At 53.4% G+C, this 20411-nt stretch overlaps 1 protein-coding gene across 11 annotated transcripts in view; it reads right to left on the minus strand.

Moving 5' to 3' along the window:
* PLEKHA4 (pleckstrin homology domain containing A4) overlaps positions 1-19205 on the minus strand; it is a 35792-nt gene extending 16587 nt beyond the window's left edge. Inside the window, exon 1 of one of the 11 annotated variants that reach the window (XM_078850313.1) lies at positions 17788-19152. In XM_078850313.1, coding sequence (XP_078706439.1) covers positions 17788-18275 — 488 coding nt within the window. In that variant the 5' untranslated portion in view covers positions 18276-19152. Of the gene's footprint in view, positions 1-17787 lie in introns of all 11 variants that reach the window. The other 10 variants (XM_078850315.1, XM_078850314.1, XM_078850312.1 and 7 more) reach the window with 10 other exon arrangements.
* Between the last annotated feature and the right edge of the window lie 1206 nt (positions 19206-20411).

Here is a 20411-nt window from a genome sequence, read left to right on the forward strand (position 1 = left end):
CCCCCCTAGCCTTCCTGTCCACCTACACCCCCCTAGCCATCCGCCCCCCTACACCCCTCTTCCTGTCACCCTACACCCCTCTAGCCTTCCGTCCCCCCCACACTCCTCTTCCTATCCCCGTACACCCCTCTATCTACCTCTCCCCAGACACCCCCTCCCGCTCTCAGCTGTTTCTCGCCCCCCGGCCCGCAGTAACTGCCCGGCTCCCCGGAGGAAACTGGACAAAGAGAATTTCTCCTCCGTCCCCTCCCCTCCCCTCCCACCACAGCCTCGCCAGGGCCGGGCGGGGACACAGAGCAGGGCGGGCTGGGGGCCAGGACTCCGGGGTTCTCTCCCTGGCTCTGGGAGGGGAGTGGGGTCTGGTGGTTAGAGCAGGGGGAAGGGCTGGGAGCCAGGACTCCTGGGTTCTCTCTCTGGCTCTGGGAGGGGGTGGGTCAGAGTCGGGGGTTGGGAACCCAGAGAGGTGCCTGGAGATGGAGCGGTGTGTGTTGGGGGGCTGACCCAGGCGCCCCAAAGACACAGGGACATTTCCGCCACCCCCCTCCCGCCCACACTTGGCCTGAGCATCTGGCGCCCCCATGTGGCCGGACGCCTTCAGAACGGGGCGGTGTCCCGGCCCCTGCACCTGCCCGTGGCTCCCCGGGGCGCTGCATGTCTGGCCATGCTAACCCCCCCCCGGACCCCCCCCCGCCGCACGCTGCAGCTGGGGGGAGGGGCTTGCCAGGAGAAGTCCGTCCTGAGTAGTGGGGATCCATAAAGGGGACGCTGTTAATGTCCCTGGTGGGTCCCTAGGGGGGTCTTTATCCCATTTCACAAACAGGGAAACTGAGGCACAGGGCGGTGACAAGACTCACATAGAGAACCCAGGAGTCCTGGCTCCCAGCCCCCTCCCCCCCCCCCCCAAAAAAAACCCCACCGCCACTTCCTCTGCCTGAGCCGGAAACAAAGGAAAAGCTACATTCACACCGGTTTTTAAACGGAAGAAAAATAAGACGGAAAAGTGAAAGTGAAATCTAACAGTGAAAGTGCGCTGAGGCCTGGAACTTCAAGGGAAACCCCAATCGCGCAGGGGTGTCACGGGGATCCCCAGCCACCCCCCACCAGGCCTGGATTGGGACCCCTGTGTCACCTAGAGCTAGAAAGAACCCAGGAGTCCTGGCGCCCAGCCCCCCCCCTGCTCTAACCACTAGACCCCATTCCCCTCCCAGAGCCAGGGAGAGAACCCAGGAGTCCTGGCGCCCAGCCCCCCTACTCTAACCACTAGACCCCCCTCCCCTCCCAGAGCCAGGGAGAGAACCCAGGAGTCCTGGCTCCCAGCCCCCCCTGCTATAAACACTAGACCCCACTCCCCTCCTCCAGAGCCAGGGAGAGAACCCAGGAGTCCTGGCGCCCAGCCCCCCTACTCTAACCACTAGACCCCCCTCCCCTCCTCCAGAGCCAGGGAGAGAACCCAGGCGTCCTGGCTCCCAGCCCCCCCTGCTCTAACCACTAGACCCCCCTCCCCTCCCAGAGCCAGGGAGAGAACCCAGGAGTCCTGGCTCCCAGCCCCCCCCTGCTCTAACCACTAGACCCCCCTCCCCTCCCAGAGCCAGGGAGAGAACCCAGGAGTCCTGGCTCCCAGCCCCCCCCACTCTAACCACTAGACCCCCCTCCCCTCCTCCAGAGCCAGGGAGAGAACCCAGGAGTCCTGGCACCCAGCCCCCCCCCTGCTCTAACCACTAGACCCCCCTCCCCTCCCAGAGCCGGGGAGAGAACCCAGGCGCCCCGGCTCACACATACAGTGTTTAGTCCTGTGTTGCGTTTCACGGTGGTTGTGTTGTGGTGTATCCTGGAGCGCAGGATTGTGCCCGTTGTGTTGTGTCCCACTCGCGCTGTCACCTTTTGTGCAGCTCCGCCAAAGGGTGTTGTGTTGCACTGTGTGTTTGTGTGTCTGCGTGGCGTGTTGAACACCCCCAGGGGGCGCTGTGCTGTCCCAGCGGTTGTGTTGTATTGTGTGATGGTGTTATATTGCCTGGTGGTGCTTTGTGTTGGGTTTTGCTAGGTTGTGGTGTTCTGTGTGTGTGTGTTGGCTTTGTGTTGTATTGTTGAGTGGGGCGTAGTCAGTATGCTGAGTGGGCTCCTGGAGCGGGTTGTGATTGTGCTGAGTTGCCGTGTTGTGGTTGCGCTGCCTGTGTTGTGTATCGGTCGGGATTGTGTTACTTTGATTGGGTTGTATGTGCAATGGGTGTATGGTTGTGTGCAGGCTCTATTGTGTATGTGGTGTTGTGGTTCTGTTGTGTGTGCACTGGGCACAGTTGTGTGCATGCTGTGTTGGATTGTGACTGTGTTGTGCATTTGCACTGATGTGTTGTGCGTGCATTGTATTGTGACTGTGTTGTGTATTTGCACCATTGTGTTGTGTGTGTTGAATTGCGACCGTGTTGTGAGTTAGCTCTGTCACGTTGTCTGTGTGTGGGATTGGGACTGTGTTGTGTATTTGCTCTGTTGGGTGTGGGGGGGATTGGGACTGTGTTGTGTATTTGCTCTGTTGTGTGTGTGGGGGGATTGTGACTGTTGTGTATTTGCTCTGTTGTGTGTGGGGGGGATTGGGACTTTTGTGTATTTGCTCTGTTGGGTGTGGGGGGGATTGGGACTGTGTTGTGTATTTGCTCTGTTGGGTGTGGGGGGGATTGTGACTGTGTTGTGTATTTGCTCTGTTGGGTGTGTGGGATTGGGACTGTGTTGTGTATTTGCTCTGTTGTGTGTGTGTGGGATTGTGACTGTTGTGTATTTGCTCTGTTGGGTGTGGGGGGGTTGGGACTGTTGTGTATTTGCTCTGTTGTGTGTGGGGGGGATTGGGACTGTGTTGTGTATTTGCTCTGTTGGGTGTGGGGGGGATTGGGACTGTGTTGTGTATTTGCTCTGTTGGGTGTGTGGGGGATTGGGACTGTGTTGTGTATTTGCTCTGTTGGGTGTGGGGGGGATTGGGACTGTCTTGTGTATTTGCTCTGTTGTGTGTGGGGGGGATTGGGACTGTGTTGTGTATTTGCTCTGTTGGGTGTGGGGGGGATTGGGACTGTGTTGTGTATTTGCTCTGTTGGGTGTGGGGGGGGATTGGGACTGTGTTGTGTATTTGCTCTGTTGTGTGTGTGTGGGGGGATTGGGACTGTGTTGTATATTTGCTCTGTTGTGTGGGGGGGGATTGGGACTGTGTTGTGTATTTGCTCTGTTGTGTGTGTGTGTGTGGGATTGGGACTGTGTTGTATATTTGCTCTGTTGTGTGTGGGGAGGATTGGGACTGTGTTGTGTATTTGCTCTGTTGTGTGTGTGTGTGTGGGATTGGGACTGTTGTGTATTTGCTCTGTTGGGTGTGTGGGATTGGGACTGTGTTGTGTATTTGCTCTGTTGTGTGTGTGTGGGATTGGGACTGTGTTGTGTATTTGCTCTGTTGTGTGTGTGTGTGTGGGATTGGGACTGTGTTGTGTATTTGCTCTGTTGGGTGTGTGGGGGATTGGGACTGTGTTGTGTATTTGCTCTGTTGGGTGTGTGGGGGGGATTGTGACTGTTGTGTATTTGCTCTGTTGTGTGGGGGGGGGATTGGGACTGTTGTGTATTTGCTCTGTTGGGTGTGGGGGGGATTGGGACTGTGTTGTGTATTTGCTCTGTTGGGTGTGGGGGGGATTGTGACTGTGTTGTGTATTTGCTCTGTTGGGTGTGTGGGATTGGGACTGTGTTGTGTATTTGCTCTGTTGTGTGTGTGTGGGATTGTGACTGTTGTGTATTTGCTCTGTTGGGTGTGGGGGGGGGTTGGGACTGTTGTGTATTTGCTCTGTTGTGTGTGTGGGGGATTGGGACTGTGTTGTGTATTTGCTCTGTTGGGTGTGGGGGGGATTGGGACTGTGTTGTGTATTTGCTCTGTTGTGTGTGTGGAGGATTGGGACTGTGTTGTGTATTTGCTCTGTTGGGTGTGGGGGGGATTGGGACTGTCTTGTGTATTTGCTCTGTTGTGTGTGGGGGGGATTGGGACCGTGTTGTGTATTTGCTCTGTTGTGTGTGGGGGGGATTGGGACTGTTGTGTATTTGCTCTGTTGGGTGTGTGGGATTGGGACTGTGTTGTGTATTTGCTCTGTTGTGTGTGTGTGGGATTGGGACCGTGTTGTGTATTTGCTCTGTTGTGTGTGTGTGTGTGGGATTGGGACTGTGTTGTGTATTTGCTCTGTTGTGTGTGTGTGGGATTGGGACTGTTGTGTATTTGCTCTGTTGGGTGTGTGGGATTGGGACTGTGTTGTGTATTTGCTCTGTTGGGTGTGTGTGGGATTGGGACCGTGTTGTGTATTTGCTCTGTTGTGTGTGTGTGTGTGGGATTGGGACTGTGTTGTATATTTGCTCTGTTGGGTGTGTGGGATTGTGACTGTTGTGTATTTGCTCTGTTGGGTGTGTGTGTGTGGGATTGGGACCGTGTTGTGTATTTGCTCTGTTGTGTGTGTGTGGGATTGGGACTGTGTTGTGTATTTGCTCTGTTGGGTGTGGGGGGGATTGGGACTGTCTTGTGTATTTGCTCTGTTGTGTGTGGGGGGGATTGGGACCGTGTTGTGTATTTGCTCTGTTGTGTGTGGGGGGGATTGGGACTGTTGTGTATTTGCTCTGTTGGGTGTGTGGGATTGGGACTGTGTTGTGTATTTGCTCTGTTGTGTGTGTGTGGGATTGGGACCGTGTTGTGTATTTGCTCTGTTGTGTGTGTGTGTGTGGGATTGGGACTGTGTTGTGTATTTGCTCTGTTGTGTGTGTGTGGGATTGGGACTGTTGTGTATTTGCTCTGTTGGGTGTGTGGGATTGGGACTGTGTTGTGTATTTGCTCTGTTGGGTGTGTGTGGGATTGGGACCGTGTTGTGTATTTGCTCTGTTGTGTGTGTGTGTGTGGGATTGGGACTGTGTTGTATATTTGCTCTGTTGGGTGTGTGGGATTGTGACTGTTGTGTATTTGCTCTGTTGTGTGTGTGTGTGTGGGATTGGGACTGTTGTGTATTTGCTCTGTTGGGTGTGTGGGATTGGGACTGTGTTGTGTATTTGCTCTGTTGTGTGTGTGTGTGTGGGATTGGGACCGTGTTGTGTATTTGCTCTGTTGTGTGTGTGTGTGTGGGATTGGGACCGTGTTGTGTATTTGCTCTGTTGGGTGTGTGTGTGTGGGATTGGGACTGTGTTGTGTATTTGCTCTGTTGGGTGTGTGGGATTGTGACTGTTGTGTATTTGCTCTGTTGGGTGTGTGGGATTGGGACTGTGTTGTGTATTTGCTCTGTTGTGTGTGTGTGGGATTGGGACTGTTGTGTATTTGCTCTGTTGGGTGTGTGGGATTGGGACTGTGTTGTGTATTTGCTCTGTTGGGTGTGTGTGGGATTGGGACTGTGTTGTATATTTGCTCTGTTGGGTGTGTGTGTGTGGGATTGGGACTGTGTTGTGTATTTGCTCTGTTGGGTGTGTGTGTGTGGGATTGGGACCGTGTTGTGTATTTGCTCTGTTTTGTGTGTGTGTGTGGGATTGGGACCGTGTTGTGTATTTGCTCTGTTGTGTGTGTGTGTGTGGGATTGGGACCGTGTTGTGTATTTGCTCTGTTGTGTGTGTGTGTGTGGGATTGGGACTGTGTTGTATATTTGCTCTGTTGGGTGTGTGGGATTGTGACTGTTGTGTATTTGCTCTGTTGGGTGTGTGTGTGTGGGATTGGGACCGTGTTGTGTATTTGCTCTGTTGTGTGTGTGTGGGATTGGGACTGTGTTGTGTATTTGCTCTGTTGGGTGTGTGGGATTGTGACTGTTGTGTATTTGCTCTGTTGGGTGTGTGTGTGTGGGATTGGGACCGTGTTGTGTATTTGCTCTGTTGGGTGTGTGTGTGTGGGATTGGGACCGTGTTGTGTATTTGCTCTGTTGTGTGTGTGTGTGTGGGATTGGGACCGTGTTGTGTATTTGCTCTGTTGTGTGTGTGTGTGTGGGATTGTGACTGTTGTGTATTTGCTCTGTTGGGTGTGTGTGTGTGGGATTGGGACTGTGTTGTGTATTTGCTCTGTTGGGTGTGTGTGTGTGGGATTGTGACTGTTGTGTATTTGCTCTGTTGGGTGTGTGTGTGTGGGATTGGGACCGTGTTGTGTATTTGCTCTGTTGTGTGTGTGTGTGTGGGATTGGGACTGTGTTGTGTATTTGCTCTGTTGGGTGTGTGGGATTGTGACTGTTGTGTATTTGCTCTGTTGTGTGTGTGTGTGTGGGATTGGGACCGTGTTGTGTATTTGCTCTGTTGGGTGTGTGTGGGATTGGGACTGTGTTGTATATTTGCTCTGTTGGGTGTGTGGGATTGTGACTGTTGTGTATTTGCTCTGTTGTGTGTGTGTGTGTGGGATTGGGACTGTTGTGTATTTGCTCTGTTGGGTGTGTGGGATTGGGACTGTGTTGTGTATTTGCTCTGTTGTGTGTGTGTGTGTGGGATTGGGACCGTGTTGTGTATTTGCTCTGTTGGGTGTGTGTGTGTGGGATTGGGACTGTGTTGTGTATTTGCTCTGTTGGGTGTGTGGGATTGTGACTGTTGTGTATTTGCTCTGTTGGGTGTGTGGGATTGGGACTGTGTTGTGTATTTGCTCTGTTGTGTGTGTGTGGGATTGGGACTGTTGTGTATTTGCTCTGTTGGGTGTGTGGGATTGTGACTGTTGTGTATTTGCTCTGTTGTGTGTGTGTGTGTGGGATTGGGACTGTTGTGTATTTGCTCTGTTGGGTGTGTGGGATTGGGACTGTGTTGTGTATTTGCTCTGTTGTGTGTGTGTGTGTGGGATTGGGACCGTGTTGTGTATTTGCTCTGTTGGGTGTGTGGGATTGTGACTGTTGTGTATTTGCTCTGTTGGGTGTGTGGGATTGGGACTGTGTTGTGTATTTGCTCTGTTGTGTGTGTGTGGGATTGGGACTGTTGTGTATTTGCTCTGTTGGGTGTGTGGGATTGGGACTGTGTTGTGTATTTGCTCTGTTGGGTGTGTGTGGGATTGGGACTGTGTTGTATATTTGCTCTGTTGGGTGTGTGTGTGTGGGATTGGGACCGTGTTGTGTATTTGCTCTGTTGGGTGTGTGTGTGTGGGATTGGGACCGTGTTGTGTATTTGCTCTGTTGTGTGTGTGTGTGTGGGATTGGGACCGTGTTGTGTATTTGCTCTGTTGTGTGTGTGTGTGTGGGATTGGGACCGTGTTGTGTATTTGCTCTGTTGTGTGTGTGTGTGTGGGATTGGGACTGTGTTGTATATTTGCTCTGTTGGGTGTGTGGGATTGTGACTGTTGTGTATTTGCTCTGTTGGGTGTGTGTGTGTGGGATTGGGACCGTGTTGTGTATTTGCTCTGTTGTGTGTGTGTGGGATTGGGACTGTGTTGTGTATTTGCTCTGTTGGGTGTGTGGGATTGTGACTGTTGTGTATTTGCTCTGTTGGGTGTGTGTGTGTGGGATTGGGACCGTGTTGTGTATTTGCTCTGTTGGGTGTGTGTGTGTGGGATTGGGACCGTGTTGTGTATTTGCTCTGTTGTGTGTGTGTGTGTGGGATTGGGACCGTGTTGTGTATTTGCTCTGTTGTGTGTGTGTGTGTGGGATTGTGACTGTTGTGTATTTGCTCTGTTGGGTGTGTGTGTGTGGGATTGGGACTGTGTTGTGTATTTGCTCTGTTGGGTGTGTGTGTGTGGGATTGGGACTGTGTTGTGTATTTGCTCTGTTGGGTGTGTGTGTGTGGGATTGTGACTGTTGTGTATTTGCTCTGTTGGGTGTGTGTGTGTGGGATTGGGACCGTGTTGTGTATTTGCTCTGTTGTGTGTGTGTGTGTGGGATTGGGACTGTGTTGTGTATTTGCTCTGTTGGGTGTGTGGGATTGTGACTGTTGTGTATTTGCTCTGTTGTGTGTGTGTGTGTGGGATTGGGACCGTGTTGTGTATTTGCTCTGTTGGGTGTGTGTGGGATTGGGACTGTGTTGTATATTTGCTCTGTTGGGTGTGTGGGATTGTGACTGTTGTGTATTTGCTCTGTTGTGTGTGTGTGTGTGGGATTGGGACTGTTGTGTATTTGCTCTGTTGGGTGTGTGGGATTGGGACTGTGTTGTGTATTTGCTCTGTTGTGTGTGTGTGTGTGGGATTGGGACCGTGTTGTGTATTTGCTCTGTTGTGTGTGTGTGTGTGGGATTGGGACTGTGTTGTGTATTTGCTCTGTTGGGTGTGTGGGATTGTGACTGTTGTGTATTTGCTCTGTTGGGTGTGTGGGATTGGGACTGTGTTGTGTATTTGCTCTGTTGTGTGTGTGGGGGATTGGGACTGTTGTGTATTTGCTCTGTTGTGTGTGTGGGATTGGGACTGTGTTGTGTATTTGCTCTGTTGGGTGTGTGTGGGATTGGGACTGTGTTGTATATTTGCTCTGTTGGGTGTGTGTGTGTGGGATTGGGACTGTGTTGTGTATTTGCTCTGTTGGGTGTGTGTGTGTGGGATTGGGACCGTGTTGTGTATTTGCTCTGTTGTGTGTGTGTGTGTGGGATTGGGACTGTGTTGTATATTTGCTCTGTTGGGTGTGTGGGATTGTGACTGTTGTGTATTTGCTCTGTTGGGTGTGTGTGTGTGGGATTGGGACCGTGTTGTGTATTTGCTCTGTTGTGTGCGTGTGTGTGGGATTGGGACCGTGTTGTGTATTTGCTCTGTTGTGTGTGTGTGTGTGGGATTGGGACTGTGTTGTATATTTGCTCTGTTGGGTGTGTGGGATTGTGACTGTTGTGTATTTGCTCTGTTGGGTGTGTGTGTGTGGGATTGGGACCGTGTTGTGTATTTGCTCTGTTGTGTGTGTGTGTGTGGGATTGGGACTGTGTTGTGTATTTGCTCTGTTGGGTGTGTGGGATTGTGACTGTTGTGTATTTGCTCTGTTGGGTGTGTGTGTGTGGGATTGGGACCGTGTTGTGTATTTGCTCTGTTGTGTGTGTGTGTGTGGGATTGGGACCGTGTTGTGTATTTGCTCTGTTGTGTGTGTGTGTGTGGGATTGGGACTGTGTTGTATATTTGCTCTGTTGGGTGTGTGGGATTGTGACTGTTGTGTATTTGCTCTGTTGGGTGTGTGTGTGTGGGATTGGGACCGTGTTGTGTATTTGCTCTGTTGTGTGTGTGTGTGTGGGATTGGGACTGTGTTGTGTATTTGCTCTGTTGGGTGTGTGGGATTGTGACTGTTGTGTATTTGCTCTGTTGGGTGTGTGTGTGGGATTGGGACCGTGTTGTGTATTTGCTCTGTTGGGTGTGTGTGTGTGGGATTGGGACCGTGTTGTGTATTTGCTCTGTTGGGTGTGTGTGTGTGGGATTGGGACCGTGTTGTGTATTTGCTCTGTTGTGTGTGTGTGTGTGGGATTGGGACTGTGTTGTGTATTTGCTCTGTTGGGTGTGTGGGATTGTGACTGTTGTGTATTTGCTCTGTTGGGTGTGTGTGTGTGGGATTGGGACCGTGTTGTGTATTTGCTTTGTTGTGTGTGTGTGTGTGGGATTGTGACTGTTGTGTATTTGCTCTGTTGTGTGTGTGTGTGTGGGATTGGGACTGTTGTGTATTTGCTCTGTTGGGTGTGTGGGATTGGGACTGTGTTGTGTATTTGCTCTGTTGTGTGTGTGTGTGTGGGATTGGGACCGTGTTGTGTATTTGCTCTGTTGGGTGTGTGTGTGTGGGATTGGGACTGTGTTGTGTATTTGCTCTGTTGGGTGTGTGGGATTGTGACTGTTGTGTATTTGCTCTGTTGGGTGTGTGGGATTGGGACTGTGTTGTGTATTTGCTCTGTTGTGTGTGTGTGGGATTGGGACTGTTGTGTATTTGCTCTGTTGGGTGTGTGGGATTGGGACTGTGTTGTGTATTTGCTCTGTTGGGTGTGTGTGGGATTGGGACTGTGTTGTATATTTGCTCTGTTGGGTGTGTGTGTGTGGGATTGGGACCGTGTTGTGTATTTGCTCTGTTGGGTGTGTGTGTGTGGGATTGGGACCGTGTTGTGTATTTGCTCTGTTGTGTGTGTGTGTGTGGGATTGGGACCGTGTTGTGTATTTGCTCTGTTGTGTGTGTGTGTGTGGGATTGGGACCGTGTTGTGTATTTGCTCTGTTGTGTGTGTGTGTGTGGGATTGGGACTGTGTTGTATATTTGCTCTGTTGGGTGTGTGGGATTGTGACTGTTGTGTATTTGCTCTGTTGGGTGTGTGTGTGTGGGATTGGGACCGTGTTGTGTATTTGCTCTGTTGTGTGTGTGTGGGATTGGGACTGTGTTGTGTATTTGCTCTGTTGGGTGTGTGGGATTGTGACTGTTGTGTATTTGCTCTGTTGGGTGTGTGTGTGTGGGATTGGGACCGTGTTGTGTATTTGCTCTGTTGGGTGTGTGTGTGTGGGATTGGGACCGTGTTGTGTATTTGCTCTGTTGTGTGTGTGTGTGTGGGATTGGGACCGTGTTGTGTATTTGCTCTGTTGTGTGTGTGTGTGTGGGATTGTGACTGTTGTGTATTTGCTCTGTTGGGTGTGTGTGTGTGGGATTGGGACTGTGTTGTGTATTTGCTCTGTTGGGTGTGTGTGTGTGGGATTGGGACTGTGTTGTGTATTTGCTCTGTTGGGTGTGTGTGTGTGGGATTGTGACTGTTGTGTATTTGCTCTGTTGGGTGTGTGTGTGTGGGATTGGGACCGTGTTGTGTATTTGCTCTGTTGTGTGTGTGTGTGTGGGATTGGGACTGTGTTGTGTATTTGCTCTGTTGGGTGTGTGGGATTGTGACTGTTGTGTATTTGCTCTGTTGTGTGTGTGTGTGTGGGATTGGGACCGTGTTGTGTATTTGCTCTGTTGGGTGTGTGTGGGATTGGGACTGTGTTGTATATTTGCTCTGTTGGGTGTGTGGGATTGTGACTGTTGTGTATTTGCTCTGTTGTGTGTGTGTGTGTGGGATTGGGACTGTTGTGTATTTGCTCTGTTGGGTGTGTGGGATTGGGACTGTGTTGTGTATTTGCTCTGTTGTGTGTGTGTGTGTGGGATTGGGACCGTGTTGTGTATTTGCTCTGTTGTGTGTGTGTGTGTGGGATTGGGACTGTGTTGTGTATTTGCTCTGTTGGGTGTGTGGGATTGTGACTGTTGTGTATTTGCTCTGTTGGGTGTGTGGGATTGGGACTGTGTTGTGTATTTGCTCTGTTGTGTGTGTGGGGGATTGGGACTGTTGTGTATTTGCTCTGTTGTGTGTGTGGGATTGGGACTGTGTTGTGTATTTGCTCTGTTGGGTGTGTGTGGGATTGGGACTGTGTTGTATATTTGCTCTGTTGGGTGTGTGTGTGTGGGATTGGGACTGTGTTGTGTATTTGCTCTGTTGGGTGTGTGTGTGTGGGATTGGGACCGTGTTGTGTATTTGCTCTGTTGTGTGTGTGTGTGTGGGATTGGGACTGTGTTGTATATTTGCTCTGTTGGGTGTGTGGGATTGTGACTGTTGTGTATTTGCTCTGTTGGGTGTGTGTGTGTGGGATTGGGACCGTGTTGTGTATTTGCTCTGTTGTGTGCGTGTGTGTGGGATTGGGACCGTGTTGTGTATTTGCTCTGTTGTGTGTGTGTGTGTGGGATTGGGACTGTGTTGTATATTTGCTCTGTTGGGTGTGTGGGATTGTGACTGTTGTGTATTTGCTCTGTTGGGTGTGTGTGTGTGGGATTGGGACCGTGTTGTGTATTTGCTCTGTTGTGTGTGTGTGTGTGGGATTGGGACTGTGTTGTGTATTTGCTCTGTTGGGTGTGTGGGATTGTGACTGTTGTGTATTTGCTCTGTTGGGTGTGTGTGTGTGGGATTGGGACCGTGTTGTGTATTTGCTCTGTTGTGTGTGTGTGTGTGGGATTGGGACCGTGTTGTGTATTTGCTCTGTTGTGTGTGTGTGTGTGGGATTGGGACTGTGTTGTATATTTGCTCTGTTGGGTGTGTGGGATTGTGACTGTTGTGTATTTGCTCTGTTGGGTGTGTGTGTGTGGGATTGGGACCGTGTTGTGTATTTGCTCTGTTGTGTGTGTGTGTGTGGGATTGGGACTGTGTTGTGTATTTGCTCTGTTGGGTGTGTGGGATTGTGACTGTTGTGTATTTGCTCTGTTGGGTGTGTGTGTGGGATTGGGACCGTGTTGTGTATTTGCTCTGTTGGGTGTGTGTGTGTGGGATTGGGACCGTGTTGTGTATTTGCTCTGTTGGGTGTGTGTGTGTGGGATTGGGACCGTGTTGTGTATTTGCTCTGTTGTGTGTGTGTGTGTGGGATTGGGACTGTGTTGTGTATTTGCTCTGTTGGGTGTGTGGGATTGTGACTGTTGTGTATTTGCTCTGTTGGGTGTGTGTGTGTGGGATTGGGACCGTGTTGTGTATTTGCTTTGTTGTGTGTGTGTGTGTGGGATTGTGACTGTTGTGTATTTGCTCTGTTGGGTGTGTGTGTGTGGGATTGGGACTGTGTTGTGTATTTGCTCTGTTGGGTGTGTGGGATTGTGACTGTTGTGTATTTGCTCTGTTGGGTGTGTGTGTGTGGGATTGGGACCGTGTTGTGTATTTGCTCTGTTGGGTGTGTGTGTGTGGGATTGGGACTGTTGTGTATTTGCTCTGTTGGGTGTGTGGGATTGGGACTGTGTTGTGTATTTGCTCTGTTGTGTGTGTGTGTGTGGGATTGGGACCGTGTTGTGTATTTGCTCTGTTGTGTGTGTGTGTGTGGGATTGGGACCGTGTTGTGTATTTGCTCTGTTGTGTGTGTGTGTGTGGGATTGGGACTGTGTTGTGTATTTGCTCTGTTGGGTGTGTGGGATTGTGACTGTTGTGTATTTGCTCTGTTGGGTGTGTGGGATTGGGACTGTGTTGTGTATTTGCTCTGTTGGGTGTGTGTGGGATTGGGACTGTGTTGTATATTTGCTCTGTTGGGTGTGTGTGTGTGGGATTGGGACTGTGTTGTGTATTTGCTCTGTTGGGTGTGTGTGTGTGGGATTGGGACCGTGTTGTGTATTTGCTCTGTTGTGTGTGTGTGTGTGGGATTGGGACTGTGTTGTATATTTGCTCTGTTGGGTGTGTGGGATTGTGACTGTTGTGTATTTGCTCTGTTGGGTGTGTGTGTGTGGGATTGGGACCGTGTTGTGTATTTGCTCTGTTGTGTGCGTGTGTGTGGGATTGGGACCGTGTTGTGTATTTGCTCTGTTGTGTGTGTGTGTGTGGGATTGGGACTGTGTTGTATATTTGCTCTGTTGGGTGTGTGGGATTGTGACTGTTGTGTATTTGCTCTGTTGGGTGTGTGTGTGTGGGATTGGGACCGTGTTGTGTATTTGCTCTGTTGTGTGTGTGTGTGTGGGATTGGGACTGTGTTGTGTATTTGCTCTGTTGGGTGTGTGGGATTGTGACTGTTGTGTATTTGCTCTGTTGGGTGTGTGTGTGTGGGATTGGGACCGTGTTGTGTATTTGCTCTGTTGTGTGTGTGTGTGTGGGATTGGGACCGTGTTGTGTATTTGCTCTGTTGTGTGTGTGTGTGTGGGATTGGGACTGTGTTGTATATTTGCTCTGTTGGGTGTGTGGGATTGGGACCGTGTTGTGTATTTGCTCTGTTGTGTGTGTGTGTGTGGGATTGGGACTGTGTTGTGTATTTGCTCTGTTGGGTGTGTGGGATTGTGACTGTTGTGTATTTGCTCTGTTGGGTGTGTGTGTGTGGGATTGGGACTGTTGTGTATTTGCTCTGTTGGGTGTGTGTGTGTGGGATTGGGACCGTGTTGTGTATTTGCTCTGTTGTGTGCGTGTGTGTGGGATTGGGACCGTGTTGTGTATTTGCTCTGTTGTGTGTGTGTGTGTGGGATTGGGACTGTGTTGTATATTTGCTCTGTTGGGTGTGTGGGATTGTGACTGTTGTGTATTTGCTCTGTTGGGTGTGTGTGTGTGGGATTGGGACCGTGTTGTGTATTTGCTCTGTTGTGTGTGTGTGTGTGGGATTGGGACTGTGTTGTGTATTTGCTCTGTTGGGTGTGTGTGTGTGGGATTGGGACTGTGTTGTATATTTGCTCTGTTGGGTGTGTGGGATTGTGACTGTTGTGTATTTGCTCTGTTGTGTGTGTGTGTGTGGGATTGGGACTGTGTTGTGTATTTGCTCTGTTGGGTGTGTGTGGGATTGGGACCGTGTTGTGTATTTGCTCTGTTGTGTGTGTGGGATTGGGACTGTGTTGTGTATTTGCTCTGTTGTGTGTGTGGGATTGGGACTGTGTTGTGTATTTGCTCTGTTGGGTGTGTGGGATTGGGACTGTGTTGTGTATTTGCTCTGTTGGGTGTGTGGGATTGGGACCGTGTTGTGTATTTGCTCTGTTGTGTGTGTGTGTGTGGGATTGTGACTGTTGTGTATTTGCTCTGTTGGATGTGTGTGTGTGGGATTGGGACCGTGTTGTGTATTTGCTCTGTTGTGTGTGTGGGATTGTGACTGTTGTGTATTTGCTCTGTTGGATGTGTGTGTGTGGGATTGGGACTGTGTTGTGTATTTGCTCTGTTGGGTGTGTGGGATTGTGACTGTTGTGTATTTGCTCTGTTGGGTGTGTGTGTGTGGGATTGGGACCGTGTTGTGTATTTGCTCTGTTGTGTGTGTGTGGGATTGGGACTGTGTTGTGTATTTGCTCTGTTGTGTGTGTGGGATTGGGACTGTGTTGTGTATTTGCTCTGTTGGGTGTGTGTGTGTGGGATTGGGACTGTGTTGTGTATTTGCTCTGTTGGGTGTGTGGGATTGGGACTGTGTTGTGTATTTGCTCTGTTGTGTGTGTGTGTGTGGGATTGGGACCGTGTTGTGTATTTGCTCTGTTGGGTGTGTGTGTGTGGGATTGGGACTGTGTTGTGTATTTGCTCTGTTGGGTGTGTGGGATTGTGACTGTTGTGTATTTGCTCTGTTGGGTGTGTGGGATTGGGACTGTGTTGTGTATTTGCTCTGTTGTGTGTGTGTGGGATTGGGACTGTTGTGTATTTGCTCTGTTGGGTGTGTGGGATTGGGACTGTGTTGTGTATTTGCTCTGTTGGGTGTGTGTGGGATTGGGACTGTGTTGTATATTTGCTCTGTTGGGTGTGTGTGTGTGGGATTGGGACTGTGTTGTGTATTTGCTCTGTTGGGTGTGTGTGTGTGGGATTGGGACCGTGTTGTGTATTTGCTCTGTTGGGTGTGTGTGTGTGGGATTGGGACTGTTGTGTATTTGCTCTGTTGTGTTGTGCGGCATTCGTTCTGCGTGGTTTGCACTCCGCTGTGCGTGCGGCCCTCTGGGTGCTCCTGCGCTGGGCGCGTGGGTCTCTGTGCTGGGCGGGGCAGGACAGGTGCGGCATTGCGAGGGGTCACGTTGTGGTGCGAGTTGTGATGTGTCGGGAATTGTTGTCTTGCGCTCTGTTCTGCAGGTGCCGCGTTGTGCACTGTTGTGTGTGTGTCGGGGAGCGGGGTTGTGTGGCGCTCTGTTGTTCACGCGCAGTGCTGTGAACCCGTGTGTCATCTGTTGTGCTGTGTTGTGTACGTGTTGCCTTGCACTGCTGGTACATGCTGTGTTGTTGTGCTGTGCTGGGTTGGGCTGGGTTGTCTCGAATTGTACTGTTTTGTATGTGTTGGGTTGCGTTGCACTGCTGGGGACCTTCTGGGCTGTGTGTGTTGTGTTGTGTTGTGTTGCTAGGCACGTGCTGGGCTGTGTGTGTTGTGTTGTGTTGCTAGGCACGTGCTGGGCTGTGTGTGTTGTGTTGCGTTGTGTTGCTGGACACCTGCTGGGCTGTGTGTGTTGTGTTGTGTTGCTGGGCACGTCCTGGGCTGTGTGTGTTGTGTTGTGTTGTGTTGTACTGCTGGACACGTGCTGGGCTGTGTGTGTTGTGTTGCGTTGCTAGGCACGTGCTGGGCTGTGTGTGTTGTGTTGTGTTGCTGTTCACGTGCTGGGCTGTGTGTGTTGTGTTGTGTTGTGTTGTGTTGCTGGGCACGTGCTGGGCTGTGTGTGTTGTGTTGTGTTGCTGGACACGTGCTGGGCTGTGTGTGTTGTGTTGTTTTGTGTTGCTAGGCACGTGCTGGGCTGTGTGTGTTGTGTTGTGTTGCTGGGCACGTCCTGGGCTGTGTGTGTTGTGTTGTGTTGTGTTGCTAGGCACGTGCTGGGCTGTGTGTGTTGTGTTGCGTTGTGTTGCTGGACAGGTGCTGGGCTGTGTGTGTTGTGTTGTGTTGCGTTGCTGGGCACGTGCTAGGTTGTGTGTGATGCTGGTTACGTTGCGCTCTGTCGCCCTCCCCCCACCCTTGGGCTCCCTCCGTGACGTTTCGCTGACGTCAGCGCCGGGCCCCATATAGCCCGGCCCGCCCGGCTCGGCCCAGCACTTCTCCGCCTCCAGCCGCAACCAGCCAGACCCGATGGAGCCGCCCGCCGCCGCCTGCCCCCCGGACCCCGCCCGCGCCGCGCCCGTCCCCCGCTGCTGGAGCGCCCTGCTCACCGGCTGAGCAGGTAAGGGGGGGACCCCAATGCCCTGTCCTGGGGGGGCGGCAACACGGAGCCCCCGTGTCCCCCTGAAACTTCCTGGAACCCCTGATCTGGCTCCCTGCACCCCACAATTCTCTGCTACACCCCACAATTGTCCCGTGTGCCTGCTCAGCTTCCCACTGACCCCCTCTATTCTCCCCTGCACCCCACAAATCAACCTGCACCCCTTGTGCTTCTCCTGCTAAACTGAGGGCCCTGCACCCCTTATTCTGCCTTAGCCATCATCTCATTTCTCCCTCCCCTGTCCACCCCCCCCCCCGCTCCCTAGCCAATGGCCCCACCCTGTTGTGTCCCATTTTAGGGTGGGGTCTGTTCTCCCTCTTGTTCTGAGTCCCCCCCAGGTGCCCCACATTAGGGGTGATCCTCTCCCCTATTTATTCAACACCCCAATGTACATTTCTCCCCCTTGGGATCTATGCCGTGCAATGGGGTGAGCTGTACTATGCTCTGTGTGTGGGGGTGGTCAAAACTTGGGGTGTTCCCCACTGTTCAGGGGACCCCTCTCTTTCAGGAGGCTGCATACCAGCCCCCCCAGGGGTGCTCCCACAGTCTCTCCTTCCTCTGACACTGATCCTCAATCCTTCCACTAATCACCCCCCTGTCCCACCAGCAGCCCCCCAAATCTAGCACCGAGCCCCAACACCAGACTGAACTGGTGCCGATCTGATGCGTGCCTTCCCCCCCCCCTCCCCGCGCGGCTCTGGGGACCTAGCTGGGTGCAGAGTGTGTGTGTCCGGTTTCCGGGTTGGGGTGTAGCCAGACACGCCCAGGTCTCCCTCCAAGTCACCCAACCGGAGACTCCAGAGGCTTGGAAACCTCTGGGTGCCCCCACCCAAAAGAAAAAGGGGTTGGGGAAACTGAGGCACAGAGAGCCAGGGATAGAACCCAGGAGTCCTGGCTCTTATCCCCCCCTGTTCTTATCCCCTCCCTTCTCTGAGTTAGGGAGAGAACCCAGGAGTCCGGGCTCCCAGCGCGGTGGCCCCCCATCTTTTGTTCTGAGTCACTGCTGAGAAGCTGACAAACTCCAGAGCTGGGGGGGGTGGTGGAGAAAGGGGGGTTCCCCCCAGGCAGGTTACTGAGGGCTGATGGTACCAGGTGCTGGCACTCGGGTGCCATCTGCCAGGGCCGGGAGAGCTCGGACTCCTGGGTTCTTTCCCCAGCTCTTGGGGGAGGGGGGAATCTAATGATGTAGAGCTGGTAGGAGCTGGGACACCTGGGTTCTTTCCCCATTTGGGGGGTGTCTGTGGCTGGAAAATTTCCCAAGGGACAAGCTGGGAGCCCCACAGATGACGCCCCATCCCCCCCCCACACGCACACCTGGCAGCCGGATTCTCCGGCACTGACGTGTCTCCCTTCCTCGTTCCAGCCCCCGAGGGAACCGCGACTCCCAGCCCTGGTCGAGATGCTCCGCGTCTTGTCCCCGCAGCTGGGCGGCTTCCTGAATCCACTCGCCCGGGCTGTGCCACCACTCCTGGGCTCCCGGCGTCGCCTCCCCACGGCCATGAGGAGGAGGAAGAAGAGCCGTGGGCCGGCCCGCCCACGCCGTGGCTTGGCCACCCCGCTCCTGGCACATCAGGAAGCCCTGGAGAAAGAAGAGGACTTTGCAGCTGGTCCCACTGCGTCCCAGGGGCCAGCTCCCCGTCGGGGAGAAGAGAATTTGGGGGGGGGCCCCCAAGCTCCTTCTGGGTCCCATGACCAGGAGGAAGGCCCCAGGTGCTGTGAGGAAGGGGCCACAGCCTGGTTGGAGACGGAGGAACATCTGGAGGAGGTTGGAGATGGTCAGAAGCAACCTTCGGATAGTCCATCCCGGTCCCCGCAGGACAGGGAATTTCACGGGGCCGGTGGGGAACCTGAAGGAGGCCTCAAGCTGCCTGGGGGAGACACCCCCAGCTGCCCGCAGAGTGGCCCAGACCTGGGGCACGCCGTCACCAGGAACCCCCATGTCCGGTCCTTGTTCTACTGCCCATCGGAGGAGGACGACGAGGCCGGGGACTGGCCCAGTGAGGAGGAGGGAGATGACGGAGGGGGCTGCTCCGGCGCAGACTGGCCCGATTCAGAGGAGGAGCCAGAAGAGGACACCAGGCGTGAGGAGAACAAGGCGCTGTGGGGGGCCCTGTGCTGTGGCCAGGACCCCTTCAACCCGCTCCGCTGGGCCGGGGCCCCCCTGGGCTCCACCCTGCCACGGCCCAAGGACCAAAAATTCCGGGTTTCCTTCTACCTCTGCGGGCCGACCTCGGAGGCTGAGAAAGTGGGGGATCCCTGGAAACCCCCAGAGAAGCCCTGGCCTATGAGACGGGGGGTCCCCGGTAGGACTCACTGTTGTGAGCTGGGATCCCGGGGAGCCAGGGACCCTGTCAAGGCAGAGGCCTCTGACTCGGAGGGCAACCGGACAGCTAAGAAGGTGAGTTGGAGCCAGGACTCCTGGGTTCTCTCCCCAGCTCTGGAAGGGGAGTTGGGTCTTGTGGCTAGTGTGGGGGCTGGGAGCCAGGACTCCTGGGTTCTCTTCTGACCAGTTTCCCCAAGCACCGGCCCAGTGGCCTGCTGGGTAATTTCAGGGGGTGACATCAGATTCACCTGCCTTCCCATGAGGGGGGAAAATCTTACGCAATGGAGTGAAATGGGACCTGCTGGGTCCTGGGGGAGCTTCCCCACCTCAGCCCCTCCCATCTGCCCTAGGAGCCGCACAGTGCCCCTCACTCTTGACCCACAGCCCCCCAGTAGCCCAGCCCAGGCCCCCCCCCCGCTCAGCCAGTGTGGGGGCTCCCCTCCCTTGCTTGAAAACATCTCGTAATTTCCATGTAACCCTGGGCATTCCTGGAAGGGGGTGATGTCAGTGGGTGAGTCATTGTGGGGGGAGGGCGGAAAGGCAGCCAGAGACCGGCTGCTTCTAGGGAGGTTGGTGCAGAAGGGAGGGGGTGGGGACTAGTGGTTAGAGTAGGGTGGGTGCTGGGAGCCAGGACTCCTGGGTTCTCTCTCCAGCTTGGGGAGGTGTCTAGTGGTTATGGGCCTTTCCCCTCTTGGGGGGCCATTCCCCCACATCCTTAGTGTCTGGGTTCTCCTCTCACCCTCTCTCTCTCCCCCCCCACCCCCAGGTTCAATTCTCCCCCGTTGTCACTGTACACCCCCTGCTGGTCTGGCCCTTTGCCAGCCGGGCTGCCCGCCGGGGGCCCTGGGAGGAGCTGGCCCGGGATCGGAGCCGTTTTCGCAGGCGCATCGAGCAGCTGGGGGCCATCCTGGAGCCCTGCCTGGACCCGGGACACCGGGCCCAAGCCTGGAGGAAGATGCACGGGGCAGGACAGGAGATGCCCATCCCCCTCCATGAGGGAAAGGAGAACCCGGGGCAGGGGTTGTGGGACATGGCTCTCCAGCTCTGCTCTGAAAGGACTGAGGACCCAGGCATCCGGGAGAGTCATGCTGGGAAGCACACGCCCCTCCCCTCCGATTATAGGGGAGTGGAGGACCCAGGCATCCGGGATGGAAGACTGGGCTAGGCCACAGACTCTGTCCCCACTGGGATGGCTGCCCTGGTGCCCCCCTCCCCCCAGTGGTGATTGGATTAACCCTTCTGGCTCTTGAGCCAGGCTCCCATCCGCTGCTCTGGGAGCAGGTCTAGTGGCTGGGAGCCAGGACTCCTGGGTGTTCTCCCTCGCTCTGGGAGGGGGGTGAGGACTAGTGGTTAGAGCAGGGGGAAGTGGTAGCCAGGCCTCCCGGGTTTCTTTGGGGATGACACCTGTTTACCTACCTCAATCTCTGACCTGCGTGTGCTCCGATCTGTTGTTTGTTTGTTACCATGTTAAATTATTTTCTGGCTGGCCATCCTGCCTCAGAGGGGACTAAATATTTATTTTTATATCAGGATGGGGGGATGGATTTCTCAAGAAGCCATGGCCTCTTCCTTGCATTTATGAATCTCCTTGGTATTGTATTCACCTGCCACCCTG

Source organism: Lepidochelys kempii, chromosome 23, assembly GCF_965140285.1.
Source record: "Lepidochelys kempii isolate rLepKem1 chromosome 23, rLepKem1.hap1, whole genome shotgun sequence".
Taxonomy (NCBI): Eukaryota; Metazoa; Chordata; order Testudines; family Cheloniidae; genus Lepidochelys; species Lepidochelys kempii.